The sequence below is a fragment of the Corvus moneduloides genome, chromosome 9 (genome assembly GCF_009650955.1).
Source record: "Corvus moneduloides isolate bCorMon1 chromosome 9, bCorMon1.pri, whole genome shotgun sequence".
Lineage (NCBI taxonomy): Eukaryota > Metazoa > Chordata > Aves > Passeriformes > Corvidae > Corvus > Corvus moneduloides.
This window is the reverse complement of record NC_045484.1, coordinates 16,240,242-16,262,075: the sequence shown is the minus strand read 5'-3', so window position 1 is coordinate 16,262,075 and position 21,834 is coordinate 16,240,242. Positions and strand designations below refer to the sequence as shown.

The 21,834-nt window shown below is 40.8% G+C and overlaps 1 protein-coding gene across 1 annotated transcript; it reads left to right on the top strand.

Moving 5' to 3' along the window:
• Positions 1 to 66: 66 nt before the first annotated feature.
• On the top strand, positions 67 to 21,512 carry LOC116448178 (translation initiation factor IF-2-like). Its single transcript, XM_032118280.1, has 4 exons — positions 67 to 70; positions 114 to 541; positions 3,982 to 4,121; positions 19,641 to 21,512. Exons 1-4 carry the CDS (start codon positions 67 to 69, stop codon positions 19,669 to 19,671), a joined length of 603 nt encoding a protein of 200 aa, XP_031974171.1. The 3' UTR covers positions 19,672 to 21,512.
• The last annotated feature ends 322 nt before the right edge of the window (positions 21,513 to 21,834 follow it).

Genomic DNA, 21,834 nt, shown 5'->3' with positions numbered 1-21,834 from the left:
CCCGACCGCCCCACCGCTCCGCGCGCGGCTACTTGCATACGCACACACGCGCGCACGCGCCCCGCGATGGGCGGAGAACGCACGCGCACGGCATCACCTCCCTCCCCCCGCAGGGAGAGCGCGCCCCCTCCCCGCCGGCGGCAGGCGCGCGCCCGTACCGGCCCCGGGCGCGGCCCCGCGGGCTGCGGGCAAGGCTCGCCCCGCGCAGCTCCCCAAAGGCGCCGGGCGCACAACGCCGGCTGCCAGCGCGGCCGCTGCCCGCCCTGCGGCCTCTCCTCACCTCCCCCCAGGCCTGGGAAACCAGGTCAGGTGCGGCAGGATCTGCGCCGGGGCGCTCCCGAGCCGGCGGGGAGGCAGAGGCAGGCTCAGGCCGCTGCGGACGGGCCCAGGGGGCGCGGGGAACCTGAGCGCAGCGGGCACGGCCCGGGGGGCGGGAAGCCACGAGGTGACAAAAAGTTCGGTGCCGTTCTTCCCTCAGATTAATGCTGCTGAGGCAAACCCCGGCTCAGAGAGGGAATTCTCCCGGAGTCAGGGGAGAATGGTAAGTGCGTAAAGACTGCTTAGGTGAGTTAATTTTTTCCCTTCAGACTTGCTGGGCCCGGAGAATTTCACACTAGAGTGAGAAGCTGATAAAGGCAACGTTAGAGGTGTGAGCGGTGGTCAGAGAGCTCAGGGAGACAACCGATGTCAGGAGAGAGGAAGAGGAAAAACAGGGCACATACAATTCAAAAGGGGGGAATAGGTAGAGCCAAGCACTGTCAGTCATTCCAGCCTCTGTTCCCAGAAAAGTACTGAAGCAAATAATCACACATCTTTTAAGTACATGGTAGCTAATGAAGTGATAAATTAGAGCCAACATAGATTTGTCAAAAAAATCACATCAAGCCAAACTCATCCGAAGCTGTGACAGGATAACAGGCCTTGGATGTGAGTAGTGCTCGATCTATTACGCCTTGACTTAAGTAAGGTTTTTGACACCATCTCAAAACTTAACTGAGCAAGCAAAAAAACATAACATAAGGAAATGACTGCAGTGGTGCAAAATTACATCAGCAACGTTTCACTGTGACGAATAGCAGGACAGAGCAAATGTGGTTCCCTGGAGATGGGTATGTCCTGAGTTTGATACCAAGTCTAATTATAAGAGTGACAGAATACAATTTACATGGATTGGATTTGCCAACAATGCCAAACTGGCAGAGCTGGAAGCATGTTGCAGCACAAGAAAAGAATTCAAAATCTTCCTGAAAAAGTGGTTGCAGAAATATGATGCAATTGAATAAATACAAGTGCCAACTTCAACATTTAAGCAGGAAAATAACAATTGCACAATTGCAAGACTGGGAACAGATGAATAAACACCAGGTTTACAGAAAAGGGGCTGGGGATCAGAGTAAATCTCAAACTGAACATGCATCAACAATGTCACACTGTTGTGAAAAAAGCTGCAGTACAGAGAGATGCGTAAACAGAACTGTCGTATCTAGGACATAAGAAGAATTCCTCCTGTCTAATACTGGTGAAGCCTCATCTGTATGTTTAGATTTGGCCTCTGCATTTCAAGAAAAATGTCTTTCAAAAACTTCCAGTAGAAGACAGTACGGGGGGGAAGGGAGGATGGACGGACAGAGAATTTCACCATTTTAAAAGATGTGACCCTAATTGAAAATAGGAATGTGTGAGATTTTTTAGTCTAGAAAATAAAAGATCATGGGCAGAAAAATCCATTGTTCACTAAGTCCACTGCAGGCAGGGCTAAACTTAACAATTTTAAACGGTACTGAAAGAAATTTCAGTTAGACATTAGGAACAGCTCTATTACAATACAGATAAATAAAATTGGCATATATTCTCTACAGGATCCTGGAAATGTTATTAGAATGTTTTTTAATATTAAGTTAAATATCCATAAGAAAAATATAGAAGCATTTGACTGCTGTGAAGTAATGGAGGCACACTAGGTAATAATTGTTTTCAGCATAATTTTCTGTAGCTGCAGTTACTATCCAGATATCTGTTCTGATCCTATTTTTTTCTGATAAAAGTGAATCCCAGAGGCATTGAAACATTTAATGTGTTGTTGTGATCTTATGCACAGGTGTAGATATCCCCTTTGGGAGTATTTGTCATGTTACAATCAGTATAGATGTGTGGCAACATATGTCACATGCTCAGCTAATTTGCTAATTTATAAACTTTATATACCACTATAAATTCCACATTTAAAAATAATGTATGTGTTAGTGCTCATGTAACCATCGTCTATCACAGCTTTTGCTTTTCTTTGCTTTTTCTCCATGGTACTAGAGCCTAATTTTCCCCAAAATCCATTTAATGTGGGGGTTTCTCTGGAGCTTGCCAGTTAGGATAAGGCAGTGTGAGCAGTTTATGTTGTGGGACTGAGACCCACCAAACTCAACTCATTAGAGATGACTAAAAGGCCATTAAATAGGCCAATTTTCAATCTCCACTGAGTTAGACTGAATTCAAACTGATAGCCCACAGGCAAAAGGCTATGAATTTCATTAACAGTACCCCAAAGCATTCAGTCCCCTAATGAGTGCTAATATTATTCTTCTGAGAATTAAGCTTGTTTTCTGAAAGTATACATTTATAAAATCGAGTTCTAATTATTTTGGAGCTTGTAAGGACAGTTTTTTCACTGCTATTAAACACAAGAAACATTATCATCTTGTGCAATCCAGAGATTTCTTCTAAGATTCTTACATCATATGTGCTCCATGCTAACCAAAATACAAACAATAAAAATTTGAAAAAGCAAATATTAATACTACCCCTATTCTTCTGGCTGAAAATCATGTATTTTATTGCACGCAATCACTTTAAGGTCATCACACTTACTTAAATAAAATTTGTCCCATAGAAGGTAAGATTTAAGGAACAGCAATTCTTGCTTCAATTCTGCAATTAGTAACTGAAGGAAAACACTGAATTCCATAAAAGTATTAACTTATAGAATAAGATGCAGTGTTTTATTATATTTCACATCAATTTGTGAACAAGTAAAATGCTTAGCATAAGAAAACCTGAACTTCAGTTCTAATGCTGCCTGCCAAATCCCACAATTTATTAATAGTTTACAGATACCTAGCAGTTTTTTAATCTCTCAACTTAATACCTGAACTAAAACGTCCAATTCCATTAGCACTAGTGGACTCTTAAAAATGCTTATGATTCATATAATCTGTGGATCAAAAGCAAAATCCACATTTGGTGTGAATGAATAGAGCACATAAATGCGGTATTTCATTAAAATGGCAGTGTGGTAAAAGATTATGTCCAGTGGTGTCAGAAGTCTTTTTTGATTTCTAATTCCACTTCTGTTGCCATTTATAATATGTGAAAAGTAGTAGATGATCTTAAAGGTTGCATGATGGATTAAGAAGACTTGAGAAATAGACACAAAATAACACAAAATTGAGATTGCATGTCTGCATGAAGTAGAAACTCTAGGATCAGTGAGGCATTCTAATGTCAGTAAAAGAACATGTATGGCCAGTAAAGAACCACACAATAGGATTCTTGAAAATCAAGCCAGATACTGCACAGCTGGCTTTTTGTTTGCAGGAATTCTGGCTGCGTCCTGTATTTTTTTTTTTTTAATGCAGACAAGGCCTAATAATGGTAAAAACAGCACTTGAAAACCTCTTGAGAGAATGATGCTACCTAGTTCCTCCTGGTCTTCAACATGGCTATAAAAAGCTTAAACCAAGGCAGGTTCTTTAAAGTTAGCAGCAAAGTATGATTAACTGGAACCAATTTAGAAACTGTTTCTTCATATAAACATTTTTGTAGCTGAAGCTGCCAAGGGAGAGCTGGAACAGGTCTAAGCTGAAGCATTTTGAATGAAAGAAGACTGCAAATGCCTCCTTGTAATACATAGCAAAATCCCAAATGCCTGGAGGGAAAACTTTTTAATGATAATTTCTTACATTTATGTAGTACCTTTTAATTCCCTAGGACCCCAAGCACTTCATTAACTCTATGCAAAAAGCTTCACCATGGAAATATCACCACTATATGCATCATTCTTTGAAAATTTCATATTCAGTTGACACATATTCTGCTTATCCTGTGTACAGCAAACAAAACAACAACAGGTAAAATATTAAGCTCTATACTTCTGAGTTCTAGAACAATTTAAGGCTCTATGGTTTACAAAATGCTCTCATGTAATGGATACATTTAGTTTAGCCCGTTCGTTTTTCTTCTCCATTTACTATTTCCATCTCATCTTTATACCATACCCCTTGGTAGAAAATTTTGTCTTCCATAACATTTTCAAAATTGAAATGATTCTTGATGTCTGAATTTCAGACAAAAATGGTCTCTATAGGGAAAAGTAGCAGCTTTTATTAAATTCACTACCATAAACTGAAAAAGTAGAGTTTTTGAGTACCTAAGATATAATGTTGGGATTTTTTAAGGTGAGATGGTTGTACTAATAAAATCCTTACCTTTATGTATTAAGTTTGTCTTGTCTTTGCCCTTAGACCCTTGTAACTACAAAAACACACAGAAGAATGATGTGAAAGATATCTGTTTTTCATTGTTCAGCTTGCCACAGAGTTTTTCTTTTCACCCTAGAGAGATGTTTCTGGTTTCTTGGCCTTTCTTACAATGACATAATGCTGATTTCACAAATATCCATGAATTTAGGAACTCAATGTACTGGTTGTTTCAACAAACAGTAATCAACATTATTTCAATTGAAATATTAGAAGAACTAATAAAAGAATTAACTGGAGCAGTTTGATTTATCTCAACATTGCAAAAACTGAAAGGGGGAAAGTGACTTTTCCTAATATTTTTTTTTTTTGCGGTTTGAGCTGTTGATTCCTGTTTTGCTGGCTTGCTTGTTTCATAGGCTCTTTTGAAATACAGTTGTCAATGTTAATTAAAGAGGACTGTCTTGTCTATTTTTCAGACAGAAAAAAAAAATGTATTTTATTTATAAATTTAGTCTCTGCTATAAATCAAGATATTCTACGCGTCTTTGTCAATAGGAATTAAACTTTTAGAATTGTCAGTAAATTATGAGAGCAGTAAGAGCATACAGGTAAAATTAAAACCATTAGCCATTAAACCTACATCTCTCTTAACAGTGATCCCAAGATAAGGTTACTCCTGAAATAAAATATTTTGCAACAGAAGGGTGTTAGACAGCATGCCTAGGGAAATATTACTGTTTGGCTGTGGATGGCCTTTAGAACTGTCCTAGTGTTGTAAGTGTTTGAGATCTCCCAGCTAGGAGAAGATTGCCCAGATTACATAATAAAGACAACTGCCACTCTGTTTTCTCACTGCTCAGCTTCTGTCCATAGGCAATGGTAGGAAAATTTCCATGTCTGTTGCTTAGACCTGCTCCCCTTGCAATTACAGGGTAAGGCCTGTGCTTGCAGTTACAAAACAGCTTTTGTCAGGAGGACAGCAGTTCGTTCCCAGCTTCCCACAGTTGTCTCCTGTTCTCAGTCTCACCACTATGGAGTGTTCCTGTCATCTGCCATTGGTCAGAGGGGAGCAGCTGCTGGGGCAGCACTGCCTGCCTGGCACACCAGGCTCCATTCTTAACTGTTCCACAGGTACCACCACAGGAAACACTATCAATTACAAATCCTGGATTAGTTATCAATAGTATTTAATTAACCTTGGTCCTTATGCTTATTTTATTTCATCTGGTGTTATTCTAATTCATCCTCCATTAAAAAGACAACAGCTAAGCCTACATCTGTGTTCCCTTCAGGAGGATCTGCCATCTCTCTTCTCATGTCTGAGTTACTGAGCTCAAGTCTCACAGAATTCAAAGATCACAAGAAAGCAGATTAGTGTAGGAAAATACCACCATATATTATAACACTGACCTTCTTAAAAACAATGTATTGCTTTGGAGAGTTGCTATTTGCATCACACACAGGAAGCATTAATATATGAAAATATGCTATGAGCAATGAAACCATAACAAGTTTCTTCCTGAATCTGTTGATTAATGATAATTTAGTGTGAGGGGAAGAAAGCAGTGGCAGTAAACTGGCCTTCAACAGATGATGGAAAAGGACCTAAATCTAATAGGTATAAATTGTCATAGCTCTGCTTAACTGATGATTCAGTTCACATTGTAGTGCCAAAATGATACACAGGGAGAAGACAGAAATAACAATTTCAAGATCCTTGTTTCAGGTGTTACACTGGTAGCCTTAACATCCCCCTGCAGAGGTCACAGTACAAATGAATCCTGCTCCTACCACTATGGGCCACATGCTGGACCTTTGCCATGACTGCACTGTGCTGGCAAAGTGTTAGTGACGAGAGGGAAACTGCACTAGACCTGAGAGTGTCATGTTCTGTCTCCTTCAAGGCGTGTCACCCCATTCCTACATCCACCTCTGTGACTACCATCAGGGTCACACCCATGTCTGCAGCATATTGCACACCAGAGCAATATCAATGTGGAGAATTAGTGACAAGGATCCTTTCAGGCGCACTCCAGCTCCAAAGCTGTGACTTCTCTATGTCCAGTGAGGGACAAGGTGGCACAACAGGAAGTCACCTCCCTCAGACAAAGACCATTTCAACACACTCCCAAAAAGGAAAAGGCTTTGCTAGTCAACCCCCCCACCACTCCTGTACTTCAAAGTCATCTGGCCAGATGGAAGCCAGGACAAAGATCCAAGTGAAGACATCTTCACCAAAAGCCTTTGCCTTTAGAAGCAAGTTCCATATGTTTTAGCTACACTTGAAAAATGAACAGCGTCTCAGTTGTCAAAATCATTGCCAGGCATGATTTCAAACCACCTTCTTTTCCCTGCAGTTTCCTACTCCTCTGCCTGGTAGGCAATTGCTACATCAGCAATTCTGATGTCTCTCACTGTTGCATGGACATACGCCTTCTTGTCCTTATGCTTGACACAAACAATTACAAAAACCTCTATTATCATTTGTTTGTAAAGTGCCAGAGGTTTGTGTACGGGAAAATATAACAATCGTACTGAAAGAAGAAGTAAAGAAAGCAAAAAAAACCATTTTACTACTATTAATGTGGAACTACTGGGTATCTTATTTTGTGTTTAGGTAAGATCACAGCAGCAGAAAGTCTGTTTGATATGCCATACCTTCTGTTTGTTTCTTAATTGTAAGGAGTTTGGTTTTGATCAAGACAATTAATTATGAATATACCTGAGTTTTCTAACATCAGAGATAAACCTTAAAAAAGAACTACAAAAGCTTTTTTAGACTATATTGTAGTGTATGGATAAGTATATATCTTCAGGGCATAAAAACAGACATCTTTGTAATTGAATCCTGAAATGGAGGGGGGGCGAAAACTACATAAAACTGTGGTAGTTCTACACAGTCTTACACTTAATATGCAATTGTGAAAAATTATTTATTAAATTTTGTGGCTGTACAGAATCAGTGTATGGCGTGGTATGTTAACAAAAAGAAAGGACCAAGTTACAGCCTAGGGTTATTATAATGACAGCATTGTTACCCAGTAACTTTTTCATTTCCAACCTCCCTGCCAATCCCTTTTTGTGCCAAAGGAAGAAGAGCATCTCTTAGCTCCTCAGTTTGACCACATCCATTACCACTCATCTGCCAAAAAGTATCTTCAGTGCAATGATCAAAAGCTGTATTAAAAATTTTGCTTCTCTCTTGTTCATCCAGTATTTCCATATCACATCCCACTTAAACTCTCAGGTGAATTATTTTGAACAGCAGTTCATTTGCCATTATCTCATTCAGGAAATACTGTCAGGTTTGGGATTTGCAGGCAGATCTTGTATTATACCACTACTGTTTTTAGTGTGAAGCTCATATGAACATAAAAAGTCTCATTATAAGCTTACTGAAATAACTGTAAAGACTTTAAATAAGCTTTCAACAGGCTCTAAGAAAAATATTCTAACACTAATTTTTCCTACTAACAAAAATCTACATATTTAAAATAACTGTAAAATAGTTATTTCAATATCCTGGAATGCATGCTGAGTAGAGGCTTCTCAGACAAAAGAAAGAGTGAAGAAACTTAGAAGAACAGTCATGTTCAGTTTTAAAATTTGTCCCAGATTCACAGCCCTTGGCTCTGGGTTCCAACAAAGTGTGTGGAAATGGACTCAGATAAAGCTTTGGAAGTGTATTTTTAGTTCAATCGTGCAGATAATTCATAGAGTAAAAATGGGGTATCTGTAAAAGCAGAAGTAGTCAGCAGAGCAGTATAATTTTGGAAATTTTAGCAGAAGAAGCTATATCTAAACACTCAGGAAGCACTCAGATCTGTCTACTAGTGTGTCAAATGTGTCTCTCTAATTCCATCCCAAGCACGTTAGAACTTCTTCTTAAGAAGTTACGTGTGAATTGTCATTCAAATATACCTCTGGCTTTTATTTACCACATTTATATTCTACTCTAAAACAGCTCAGAAGTTTTTACTTACTCTGCACAAAAGAGAATTCTGATTTTGAATTTTAACAGGAGCCAGATAATGGCGGTTTAATATTTCATGCAGATATCTTAATCAGCAAGTCATTTAACCCAATCAATGTAAGAGAGTACTTTTTAAAGTATCCCATTTACGAGTAAGCAATAACCATGTTTTGTCACATTTTATCAATTATGCTTTCCAAAAGAGGAGGGCGTCATCTCATTTGTGATAGTTTTAGGAAGCACAGCTCTCCACAGTGACTGTTAAAATGGCACATGCTGGGGAAAACAGTGCTTATTAGGATTAATTTAAGACAATGGGTACTCACTAAGCCTGAATTGTGTATGATCACTTCCACCATTAATGCATTACAGTTTATCTCATCCTTTAAAAAGAAATAATTATATATTGAGAATTCCTTTTTTTTTCCCTGACAGAGCTGACAGAATTTAAATCTCAGGCCCAAAGGAGGAGAGCAGTGGCTCGAGGCATGCAGCCCTCCTGTGCTGCAGCAGAACAGTGCAGAGGGCAGTTCAGGCCAGCAAGGGCTACAAGGACCAGTGACAGCCCATCCTTTCAGGAGTTTCAAGGAGTAGGTTGTGGAAAATTAATGATGCCTGACTGTCAAAGCTTGTGTTGATCAAACAGCTCTGCAGCCTGCTGAGACCAAGAGAGGCTGAAAACGCCCTCTGAGAGCACATACTGCTTTTGCTGCATAGGACCCAGAAACAGGAGATCACAGTGCTTCACAGTAGTTCAGGGAGCTGATACCGGGTGTTAACAAGAGGCCCGGGCTGGAAATGAGGGTGAACACTGAGGACAGGGAGCCACCATTTCTAACCCCAGGCATACGTGAACTTTGGCCTCTTTATACCTCCTGTGCTGAAAAGGGTCATTATAAAGTACAGCCTGGAGCAACGGCAACTGGGGGAGCTCCTGAATGCAGAGATGTTGGGAATCAAGGTAGGAAAATCATGACAGGTGCATAGGGGCTGTCCCTACCTGCTGTGGTAGGTCTCCAGATCTCTTAGGTACCTCTGTCCCATAGCAGCAGCAGGACACCATGTGAGTCCTTTCCAGAAATCATGTGACATCAGTACACACATACCACATACAACCCACAACCTACACACCCCTACCTTTATGTACAAAGCCTCATCCATCACCAGCCTTCTGATCCTGCTGCAGCAGCCTGTTGATCTCTTCCCTGGGATGGTCAGCACCTCTGTGGTCCCACAGTCCATTCTGAGATGACCCACTCAGGCCTTCACTTCAGAAACAAAATCTGTAGCACTCTCTCCTTTTGCTTTGCAAACAATATAGAGCTACCTTCTGGGAAGGAAGGTAGCTGATCCTCCTCTGGGTTAAGAGATGCAGAAAAGGCTTGGCTCGTAGCTGTGGCTTCCCAAATGTGGAAGACTGTGAGAAGGCCAAAGTGTATGCAGACGGCAGCTCAGGGCCAGGTGGAGGGGGCTGGACTGGGGGTGATGAGGAGCACATCACTGTTAACCAGAGGGCTGCATGGCCAGCTGGTGCTGAACAGGTGTGGGCAGGTGTGGCACACAGGTGCAGAGCTGTAGTCTAAAGATTTAGCCACATGGCTCTGTTGGACAGGTACGGGGGTGCTTCTGGGAAAGGCACTGAGCACTAAAGATGGTTCAGATTCTGTGTATGTGGGGAGGGAACTGAGAAGGTTTCCAAGCAATTTCCCTGTAGCATCCTATCTGGAGCACTCCCAGGGTGTCCCAGAGGGCACATGATGCTCAGGCAGTAGAGCCTTAATGGTGGCACAGGAGCACCTCTACTGGACAGAAGGACAAAACTAGTTAGCCTCCCCACATCTGGCAGTTCTTTTGTTTTGAGCAGGATGAGGATATTTTACTTGCAGGGAGGGGAGGATGACTGAACAAGTCCCACTTCCCAGTAGGAGCAGGAAAATTAAATGGCTTGGGAAGTACTCCACTGGCAATGTCACATGAGTGATTACCTGTGCACCTAAAAGGAAAAATAACCTAATATAAAATGTAGTATGTATCAATCTCAAATTACAATGCCTCCTAACCATGGGATCTCAAAAAGACCCCACAAGCTCAAGCCTTGAGTTTCATTTAATTTAGAAATTACAATTTTTTTTTTTTCCTACACTGGGCTGGGTTTGAAAAGAGACTATAGAAAAAGGAACTACAATGGAAGAGCTTGTAGAAGAACCCAGAATTTCTCCTTATTTTATATGTTACTTCAATGGGACTTTAAGTGTAAGAAGACTGGCCTGGTCCAGATTTGATCATTCTCTTCCAAAGCCTGGGAAACTTGCAGGAGTACCTGTGCTTCACATTCTGCTTCATGGGAATATTATTTTGATTTTTATTTTACTAGTATTTAAAAGCATTCACTAGAAGTTCCTGCAGCTGTTTGGCCACATAATTACAGACAGACTCTAATTCCTCATGCATGGCACTGAGCAGGGTGTAATCAGAAAAAAGGCCCCAAACCTGTTCCTGCATTCTAATAAGTGTGTGTGTCACTTTGTAGGAGATCAGAATCCTGTCCAAATTCTGCAAAGTCTAACAGAACAACAGTTGCCAAATGACAAAACCTATCAGAAGACACAGAGTAAAAAGGCACATCTTTGTTTCTGATCTTCACAGCGCCAGTACTGGCAAGAGAAATGTCAAGGTTTCCAAAATAAAGCCAGTTAACCACTGTAACTGCTATTAAATATAAACAAAGACATAAAAGTAGAATCGTTGGAAGCCAGTATATAAATGTTTGAAACAGTAGCTATGTATACAATTACTGCTTTGTTAACATGATCTACTCCCGGAGCTGTGCAGCTCCACTGCCTGTGCTGGGAACACAGGCACAGATCTCTGGGGCCTGTAGCAGGAATTCCAAGAGCAAAACATATGTGCAGCCACACTGGAGTGGAGAACAGAGACTGCAGAGAGGTGCAGCTTCTTCCCCTTTACTGTCAGGCAGGACACATTGCACAAGGAAGCAGCATGAGTACCTTCACTGTCCTCCCCAGTAACTCTCCTCATTGTAGTGAAGGCCAGCAAGCTAAATTCATGACAGCAGCTAGTTGTTTTAAAGGCTCTGCCACTGTGGCAGTAAGAAAACATGTACTAGCAGCCTAAGCCAGGTAAAATTACTTGGAAGATAACAAAAAAGTGAGAACTTAATGGGTATTAATTACTATGTTAAAAATACAGCCGATTTTCTTGCATTGACACAGCTGTTCAATAAACAGTGCACTGTTCAGCACTGATCACCCATAAGATATGGTAAATAAAGATGGCATTTTCCTAAGTAAGAATTATAGTCTTGTCTGTACACAAAACCTGTATCCATTCAATTTAATAAGTAAAGAAATGGATGCAGTACCATCAACATGCAGACAAAATGCAGAGGGTAAAATGGCATTGTATGGGTCTGTTCAATACTTACAACTTCAGCAGCCTCATTTTCTGCAGATACAATGCCAGCATTTTTCATCCGAGCACAACCTACAATGATCCAGATTCTGGATGTGAGGAACAAGACTCTGATCCACTGGAGTCTAAGCTGGTCTTTTGGGGAATGGCTAAAAGAATCCAAACATAACTGTTTGTGCAGAATTGCACTGAATTGCTCTCCAAGACATGGCCATTATTGGACTATTCCTGGCGCTTCAGTATTAAAAAAGACATACACTAAAATAATTATTGATGTCATTAAACTGCTGTGATGTTGAACACATACTGCACTCAAACGTATTGAACGTTGGCAATTTATTATTTCAGGTTTTATGACAATGCCTCTGTGGTAATATTTCTGCAAATTCTGTAAGTCAGATATAGGAAGGAGAAGTCTGCACGCTATAAAGTACCACAGAACTGAAGAGTTGTCAAAACAAAATGAGCTATAAAAACAATAATATTCAGGCAACTTCACTCTCATTAAACACCTAATGATGCCACAGGCATATTAGTGGGGAAATGCTCATGAGGCTCATGAAGAATTAGGAGAAAAAAAAAAACAAAAAAAACCTCCTTCTCCTAAAACCGCTTGCCAAGCTGTTTGTACATTCTGCTGCAGGCAGTTTCTTGAAAAAGATGGAGACATGAATGGAGACAGGCAGTGACTATTAGATGCTGATGATGGTGAGGGCAAGCAGAACTGATGCTAGAGATTAAGGGCTACATTTTGCTTTCAGTTGTCTTGCCTGTCTCAACATTTCATAGTATTTAAATGAATCTGTTACATAAGGCATTTCTCCTGTCTACGCCGCTCAGCAGCCATATTCTCCTTTCTGGTATGGATTGTCTTGGGAAACTTGCCAAGCTGTGACAGAGCAGTGCATAAAAGGAAATCATGCTCATAAGCTGAGGGTGGGGAGAGCTGCAGGTGAACAGCTCAGTGCAGCAATATGTATACACTCTGCTGTCTCACAAACTGAGGGTTTAAAGGAAAGGGGAGCCACAGTGCTGCTTTCAAAAAGTGCATAGGGCTGCTAAAGACCCCAAACAATCCCATTCATTTGCTCCAGGGACAGTGTGAGCACAGTGGAACAGAACTGCTCAACACTGCACTGGCTGCTGCTTTGGCAGGTTGGAAGAACAAGTAAGAACTTTCTCTTAAGATGCCAGAAAAGTCGCATCCAGTTTTGGAGCCCATTCCTAACAGATACTGAACACCTCCTTTACACTAAGGGAGTATCTAGACCTTTTAGTTAAAGACAGAGGGAAACACAGGTGGACCCTGCCTCTTGTAGGAGTAAGTTACCACCTGCCTGCCAGGACCTGCCTGCAAGGTTTGACATTTCCTATAGAATTCGGGGAATGCTCTCGTTGTTAACATTAATTATTTCATTTATTAATGGTCAAGCTTTCAGGTAGCTGTTGGCTTTTCATCTCTATATCTCAAAATACTTTATAAAGGAGATCATTATCAACAAAGGAATACAGACATCTTCATTTGGGCTTTGGCATGTAAAGAGTGTCACAGTTCATGTGTAAAGTAGATTTGCCAGCTCAGCTTTACTCTGGCCACCTGAAACTCCAAATCTTAAATGATTGGGGGCGGGTGGAGGATTCTTAGCTGAAGTTCAGTAACACAAACATCTACAGGAGATAAGGCAACTCTACACAATGTTGTGCCTGGCTGGAAGATGTGGAGGTCAAGGAGACTCTCAGCTTGAAGTCTACAACACTGCAGCAACCTCCATGCATCTCCAGATCAGACCGAGATTCATTACTACAAGGTACTGTTGTGGATTACTGCACTGATCACTTTTAACTGCTCCATCCCTGAAGAAGATTTACTGTCCTTTCACCATCTTCACTTGCTAGAGCAAAAGACAGGTAAAGAAATGTGCTTGAGCTGATAAATTTTTTGACAGTTTTGTACTGCACACAGACTAGGGTTTTTTATCTTAATGACCTGCAGCTGAAACAGATGTTTTGCTTTAGTGTTTTAAAGCACTTCACAAAACTTAACACTAATTTATTCCTTCACAGTGCAGGGGAAAAAAAAAGTTTGATATCGTTACTCACATAACAGAACAATGTGAAAAATGGCAACAGATATGTCTAATTTAAGCATGAATAAGAAGGAAGTGAAAAAAAAAAGACAATGATGTACTAGTGATTAAGAGAAATATGATGGCTTGGTTAAGTCAAGACAATTTCTTATGGATCTCTAGTGAGTCCCGAAAGATCTTCCTAACAACTTGGTCCCTGATTCAGCAAGCACATGGAAGTGCTTAACTCCAGCTGTGGAGGTTATCCCACATGCTTCATTTATAATACTTTTAAAAGCTGTATAGCCAAATGAATGCTTTACAGTTAGGAGTTGAGGGATCAATGGCATTGTTCCTGTAGACAGTAAGGCACTTACTGTTTACACAAACTACAGACATCAAAATTTAAATATCAGAATAGAAATAAAGTCAAACTGAAAATACATTGTTCCTGAAACATGAATAAGTGCTTTGATTTCTGCAACGCAGACAGAGCATTGCAAGATCCATAAACCGCAGCCAGGGACTCACTGAGAGCTCCAGCTTTCCCCCCAAGGGGTGCAGCTCCTGGCAGCAGGGATCTGATCTGCTTTGGCAACTGCCTCTCATCAGAGACTGTCTCTGCAGAAAGAAAGGTCCAACTTCAGCTGCCTTTCCCTTTAAAAATCTTTTGTGAACCCTCAGAGACATGAGTTTCACTGAGGGATATGCAACCCTTTAACAATCCACCACTGAGAAAAAAATTACTTGCAGGGATGCACTGAACCTGGGCAAGGAGTGCATATAAGAGTGTCCTACTATTTCTGCGTCTGGTGGGATTTGGGTGCAGACAACCAACCCATCTTTCATTGTTGGTACTAATTTTGTCTTAAGCCTGCCTTGGAAGGTGAAGGGTCCAAGGCAGACCATCAGGCTTAGACAAGATTGTTCCCTCCCTCCTTCCTTCCAGAGTGAAACCCAGGCCAAGAGATGTATCCTTGTCCCAGAGGCACTGCTATGGCTTCCAGTGGCCTCCAAGGTGCACTAGGGCTCTCACCACCATCAAAGGCAGGACAACCCCACCTGTGGTTACAGCCAGGAGTGAGGTGCAGAGATTTTTTCCACCACAGGAGATCCTCCTGGTATTTCCATTTCATCAAATGCCTGCTCAGACAGTTTTCACTCTGTTACCCCAGAGAAAATGATCCTCTCTCCAGCCTAATTGAATTATTTTTGGTCCATCTGCAACTGCATGTCCTTCCCCAACTGGAAGAAGTGTAGCTACTCCTGATGTTCCCAACAAGGAAGAAAGGCAAAAGAAATGTTCAGATTCCCCATGGATTACAGCAATGTTAAAATAATTAAATTGTTTCATTTCTAGACTGTACCGATTTATTAGGAACCATTGGGTAGAAACACAGAGCAGTATAAAATTCCTTTTACAAAGGAATTCTTAGAAGGAAAAATTGAAAACTTCAAATACTCTTGTTTGACTTTTAAGGACAACATTTCAGTTCTAGGAAACTGTCACTTTCCACTCAGCATTTTTAATACGAAAATAATCTTTCTGAATTTGTCACTGATTTCAGCACAGCTGCCAAGAGAGATTTGGCCCTGTATGCAGTCCACAGACTGTGCATGCAGAATTAATACTCTCGTTAACATTACTATATGCAAATGCTCCCAGGATGCAAAGAGAGATTTGTATTTCAGATTAATATTTTATGGGAGTTTTGTGTGTACATGATAAATGAATAAATGGAGGGACACAAGGGGACATGAAGAACATGTGCATGATGTGTGAGAACTGCATTAATTCTTAAATGTTTGCAATGGCCACAAGATGGTTAAGGAACAAAAAGATTTATTATTGCAATTACACAGGCGGAGAGAATAAGGGAAGAAAAATGAGAGATCAAGGGAGTAGTTTCATGTTACAGTTTCTCCAGCTGCAGAGCTGGCTTGAGAGGTTCTCCAGACCCTCTCGCCCCCATTCTTTCCACCCTATGTGCCTTCCCCTGGCTACAGATCACCATGCCTTTAATTCTGCCAATTCAACCATTTGCATGATCAAACTTTAAACCAGCTCTTAATTACAACATGGAATCACACTCTTAGTTTACTTGGTCTCTCCTTCTTTTCCATATTGAGGGCCAATACCATATAGAATCTCAGCACTAACATAGTGCTGTGGATATGAAAAAATAGGCATGTCAGGGAGACTGAGATCTCAGAATCTGTGGGTCAAAAAGGAGAGTTATGTGGAAAAACTGTCACTGATTTCCTGCTCTTCTGGCTTCTGAGTCACCCCTTCCCTATCTTTCCAGTTGCCCTTATTCCACTGAAGTTTTATTGCTACTCTGGAATGACACGAAGCTCCCTCACACTTTAACTATAAGAGATGTAATATTGTATTTGTCCAAAAACCTACAGGAGTAAAAGAAGATCCCTGAGGGGATATTATTAACTGCCTGCTACTTATAGTTGATGGTTATTCTCTGAGACAACTCTCCTGTTTAATCTTTATGCTCTCGACAATAACCCTTTTCTCTTTTTGATCAAGTGTTTAATTTTCTTGAAAGATTTTCTCCGACTTTAGTTATTATTGAAGGGGATTTTAATTTTACCCCAACTCTTTAATGGCTAAATCTTGCATATCCACTATTTCAAATAGGGGTATTTCAGTTACTCTAAGTAAACAGTTCAAGGATTTGGTCTTGATAGGTAGCTGAAAAATTTCAAATCAAAACAAAATTGAAATTGCAGTTTCTTTTCCACTTCAGAATAGAGTTTTTAGTCTCTCTGAATGACCTGTCAGTGTATTGGAATAAGAAATGGATACAGCTAGACTGCTACAGAGCATACTCACATGTCAGCACAGTTTCATCAGCATGAGTGGCAGCCCTGTATGGGAAATCAGTTAGCTGGTTATTTCATCTGCAGCTGATCAAAGATAAACAAGATTAAAAAGACAAACAAAGGAAAGCAGTGATGTAGAATGTGTTCTTACTTTCCTAGCCTCCACAGGCAATATCATTGCTAAATTTACTCTAATTGTTTATAGTAGAACTTTAAAGCAAAAAATAAGAGAAAAATAAAGAAAAAAACAAAGGAGGTTCAGAAGAAAGCAAAGCTCATAAACCCTTGAAACATTCTTGCTCTCCCTTCTCACAAGCATTCTCAATCCTTCCCCACTGTCACTGCATTCCACAGCACAGTTTAAGTCCAGATCATTGGTAAATATCTAATAATATAACAGTTACATTTAGAACAGCCCATTGAGCATGGAAAGGTTACACTGTAGGACTGAGAAATCTTTCTGGGAGGCTGGTTTTGTTTTGTTATACTGGGCACTCCTATTTCCAATGACCTTGTTGGCTGTAATAATTACAGTTTACAACATTCTCCTGTTCCTGGAGCTAATAAATTATTAGAGGGCCCATGATTTTGTCTGTCTTCCCAATATTGGTTCACTGTCTTCTCTTGTCTGATCTGAATGTCTGGGAATGGAAACACAGAGCCTCAGTCTGCTCCCTCCCGTGCAGCCACTCTCCTTCCCTGTTTCCCAGGTTTAAAATGGGAACTTGGTACATCTTTCTTAGAGCCTGAAGCAAGACAGTCATTCACTTATCTTCCTTGCCCCTTTTCCACAATAACCCATCCTCACTACTAAACTCCCTCCCAGCACGGACTTGTTCACAGGCTGCAATTAGAGAGCTGCATAGGACACAGCTGCTCAATGACCAGGAATTCAGGTGAGGAAACGACTTGTGTGAAAGTAAGCAGGGCCAAATGCTAGTTAGCAAACAGTAGAATATGCAGATTTAAATCCATACATCTGAGCCTTAGGTATCCCAGTCTGTACAAACAATGTTGAAATACTTCCCTATTTCTCAAGAAAGTTACTAGGGTTAATAAATGAATGCTCACGTAACACCATACTGTCAGAAAAGTATTTTTCCTAAATCAACATGTTTTCAAATATTTCAATTAATGCCAGAAATTAATTTTAAAAACATGTACAACACAGACTATGAATGGTGACTAATAATCTCAAAACAATCCCTTAAGATTATTCTAATATTGCAATTCAGACTGAGTATTCAATTCCCCTGTTGCATTTCTGTTGAGGAAGCAGCCCCACTTGCTTTCACAGCATTAGATGCCAGAGCACACAACAGTACGGGTGGAAAAAGCACAGCAAGATTGAGGTGTAATCACCAAACACGTGGAGCAACAGACTTAAGAAGAGTATGATTCTCACAGCAGGTCAGCTGAAGTGGCAGCTGTGCATTTTTGGGCTAGTACCAAGAGTCCACTACTACCTTACAAAAGCGTTGTGGCTTTAGATTTTATCCTGATTCACTCAAATACATACAGATTTTTCTAACAGTACCACTGCTTTTCAGGAAGTACTGGTTCTGCCCCAGCACAGGACAAACTTGCTCCAATACTTAATTTTTCTACCCTCTAAGGCTCAAACAAGAGATGTGTGGAGAATCTTTGCGTGCTGCCCTTCACACATTCAATCAAATCTTCCCTGCTTAATGAGCCATGGGCTGTTGCTCTGAAACAGAGGGCATTAACAGTTCAGAAAAAATAAACCCCTGCAGGTTAATCACCTGGCTTCTTCATGGGCCCAATTCCAACCAGCAGACAATGTGCAAGCAGAGCATCTCCACGTACCTTGCCTGACTGATAAATATGTTAGCTGATCCCTATGCTGGGCTTTGACAAGCATATAGCACGAGTCTTATTTCATTGATTATTTCAAATAAATACCAGAGGTCTCCAAATGTCACTATATTCACAGAAATTAACAATATGCAGCCATTTCATGATTCTCCTAGTGTTCCCCCCTTCCTGTCCCAGTGAAATAGTATCTATTTCATGCTTCTTGATTTTTAAAGTGAGTGCTTTATTGCTTTCTGAACAGCACGTAACTGCTAGGTATCATTTCTGCACCTACCATGCAGTAATCCTTGCAAAGACAAGGACCTCAATTCGTCTTGAGAACTACACTTTGCTAGAAACTGCCCCCTGGATAAGGGTTTTCCTGCTCCTTGGTAAATCACTAGTAGCTTCACTGTTGCTCAGTCTGACCACTGCATTTTGGTACAGAAGGCATAGTACTAAAAGGAAACAGGATTAAGTGTTGGCCAAAAGGATGGCAAACCCATTAAAAGCCCTTTGCCAAACCTTGAACATAGCATAGGCAGGACACAGGGCTTAATTTTCTGGAAACACAGAGAAAAGAAACAGCCAAACAACCAGCTGTGCTGTCAGTACAGTTTCCCCCATTTCACTGCAAAGTAAGCTCAGAAAAGACAAATGGGATATGGCACTAAACAGTTAAACAGACTTGAACTGCTCCAATATATGTAATGACAGTACCCTTCCATCATCATAACTCACCTCTTCACCCCTGCCCGCCCCAGCTCTCCATGGTTTGGGAGACTTTTTGAACAGAGTGATTCTAGCATAACATGAAGGAAATACCAGCTTTATCTTTTTGATCATTTCTTACTTATCTCCTTTCTCTTGCTGGGTCAAAGCTCAGTCTCACTGAACTCCTGATTTAGCCTGTAGCAGGTAACAGTGAACCCTCATCCTCATTTCATATATCTATGAGCCTGTTTCCCATGTTTCCATTTTTATAGCCCTCAGAGGCTACAGGAGTGTGCTGCTTTGATTGCCTTTACCTTATCCTTCCTATAGGTCATGTGGGTCAGTGGCATACCTGAAATAAACTGGACTGTTATTTCAACCATCAGTCACTCTTCGGCTGGAAGGCAGAGTCCTGCTGGCAGGGAGACTGCAGAGCACAGCAGAGGACAGTGGTGTCTTTGATGGTAACTGCGTACTTCAGCTCCCACCTGTTAAGAGGTATCCATGGGCACCACTGTTCCCCCAGCTCTGTTTCCATCTGATCATGTTGTGTTACTATTGGAGCATTTCAGTAAACAGGACTCAGAGCAGGGTGTCTTGCCTCTGTGACCATGCACCACAGGCTAGATCCTCCAGAGATTAAGTAAAAAAAAGCTGTGACGTTCTCCTGAGCTGAGGATTTGGCCCTACAGTATTAATGTTACTCTGTCACCAAGCAGGGCTCTTCTTTTCAGGTGAGACACTGAACAGCATTTGATTAAGACCAATATGAGTGGAATGTGCACAGCACCACAAATTCCTCAGAAACGGTCCTTTACAAAGAACCACCTGGATGCTACAAAATGAGCCATAAATGTGGAGATCCCATAAATATAACGGCACTTCAAACTGGACATCTTTGTAGCCCTTCAGTGTCTGCTGGGGTCATAAGCCCTGGAGTTGGGCACATTAATTCACCACATCTTCAAAGAGGTAAAAACACTGCTGAGAGGGATGCAAACATGTTTGCTTTATGATGACGCATAAAGACAATGCCTGGAGTCTTCCAAACAAGCCTTCCCTTTCCTTTAGTGGCATGAGAACAGTGCATACTACATGCTTTAAATGGGATTCAAGTCACTTTTTCATTGCTACTAGAGCAGGTACTGCTGGAGATAAAAGCAACTGTGTCAGAAGAGCAGGTATGACATCTGGTACATAGCACCAAAAATAAATCTTTAACTTCCTCTCATACCTGCCAAACCTGTTCCAAGGAAATAACCCTGGGAAATATTACAAATACACACTTCTCTCTGATTTCAAAGGAAGAACTGACCTATTTTTTCTTTGCCCATTTAAAACATTTCCTATGAGAAGACCAGTTTGCTAAAACAATAGGCTGTGTTTGGAATAACCACAATCATAAAAGAAAACTGCATGCATATGAAAAGGGCAAGTGGCCTGGTGTTTGCACTGGAGGTAATTCACGCTAACACCACTATTTATAGTGCAGCAGCACCTTAGGGACCCAGTCATGCTCAGCACACCCACTTGGTACACACTATACAAACATGAAATCTGATAGTCTCTCCCCTGCAGTGTACTCATCATACTGGTGATTTATGGAAACTGGTTCTGTAATGCCATATAATTTGGGAGTGGTCCTTTGTGAGGTCATCTTCTCTGGTCATATTTGTGTAGTAAGTATTTTCCATATCCTTTTCAACAGCCGACCTGGCTTACAAGAAGACAAGAGATTTGTGTATTGGCAAAGATGACCTACTTAAATCAGGAACAATTAAAGACCCAGTTCCTATTCACAGGCTTGTGTAAGGAGCCACACACACACACAAATCAAAATGAAGATGCCAGGAAATGTTTCTCAGTGCTACAATTCTGGTCATACAGGAGGGTCTAAGATGGGGGGAAACAATAAAAGGAAGTGCTTGTGATTCATTATTAGCAATGTAAATAGGACACATTTGGAGCCTGTCATCATCCTGATCGCTCATATGCTTTTATTAGTCCTCATTCTTTATTCTTATTGTCTTGTTTTCTGTGCTTGTCGTTAAAGTTAGTTATATTATAGGCATCTGTTTAGCATATTCTATATGAAAATGCAAATAGAGATGAAAACCACCCGTTAAATAAATATATGCAGCTTCCATGTCATGTACATATTTGACTGTAACACGTCAAATACAAAAGAATTATCACTTCCTATGTCTGCATGTTCATTATGCGCATTACTTTTTTACCAGCAGATGGCAGTTTACTATTGCTTCAAATAGGTTATTTTATTAATGTCAGATATTTCAAAGTTCTGCAGGGTTGGTAAAAAGCTTTCAGCTCATTTCAAAGTTAATTTTTAATTCAATTTTCTTCTGCATCATCCCCTCCAGAAAATGTAATCAGGACCAAGCTATTTGCTTCATTTACAGTTCTGCCATTGACCAGTGCTTAGCACTACCTGAACAGTTCCCTGACAGCAAGTTCATGCAGTGCCAGTGGGTATTATCCAGCCTCAAGCACTCCCCTGCTGCTA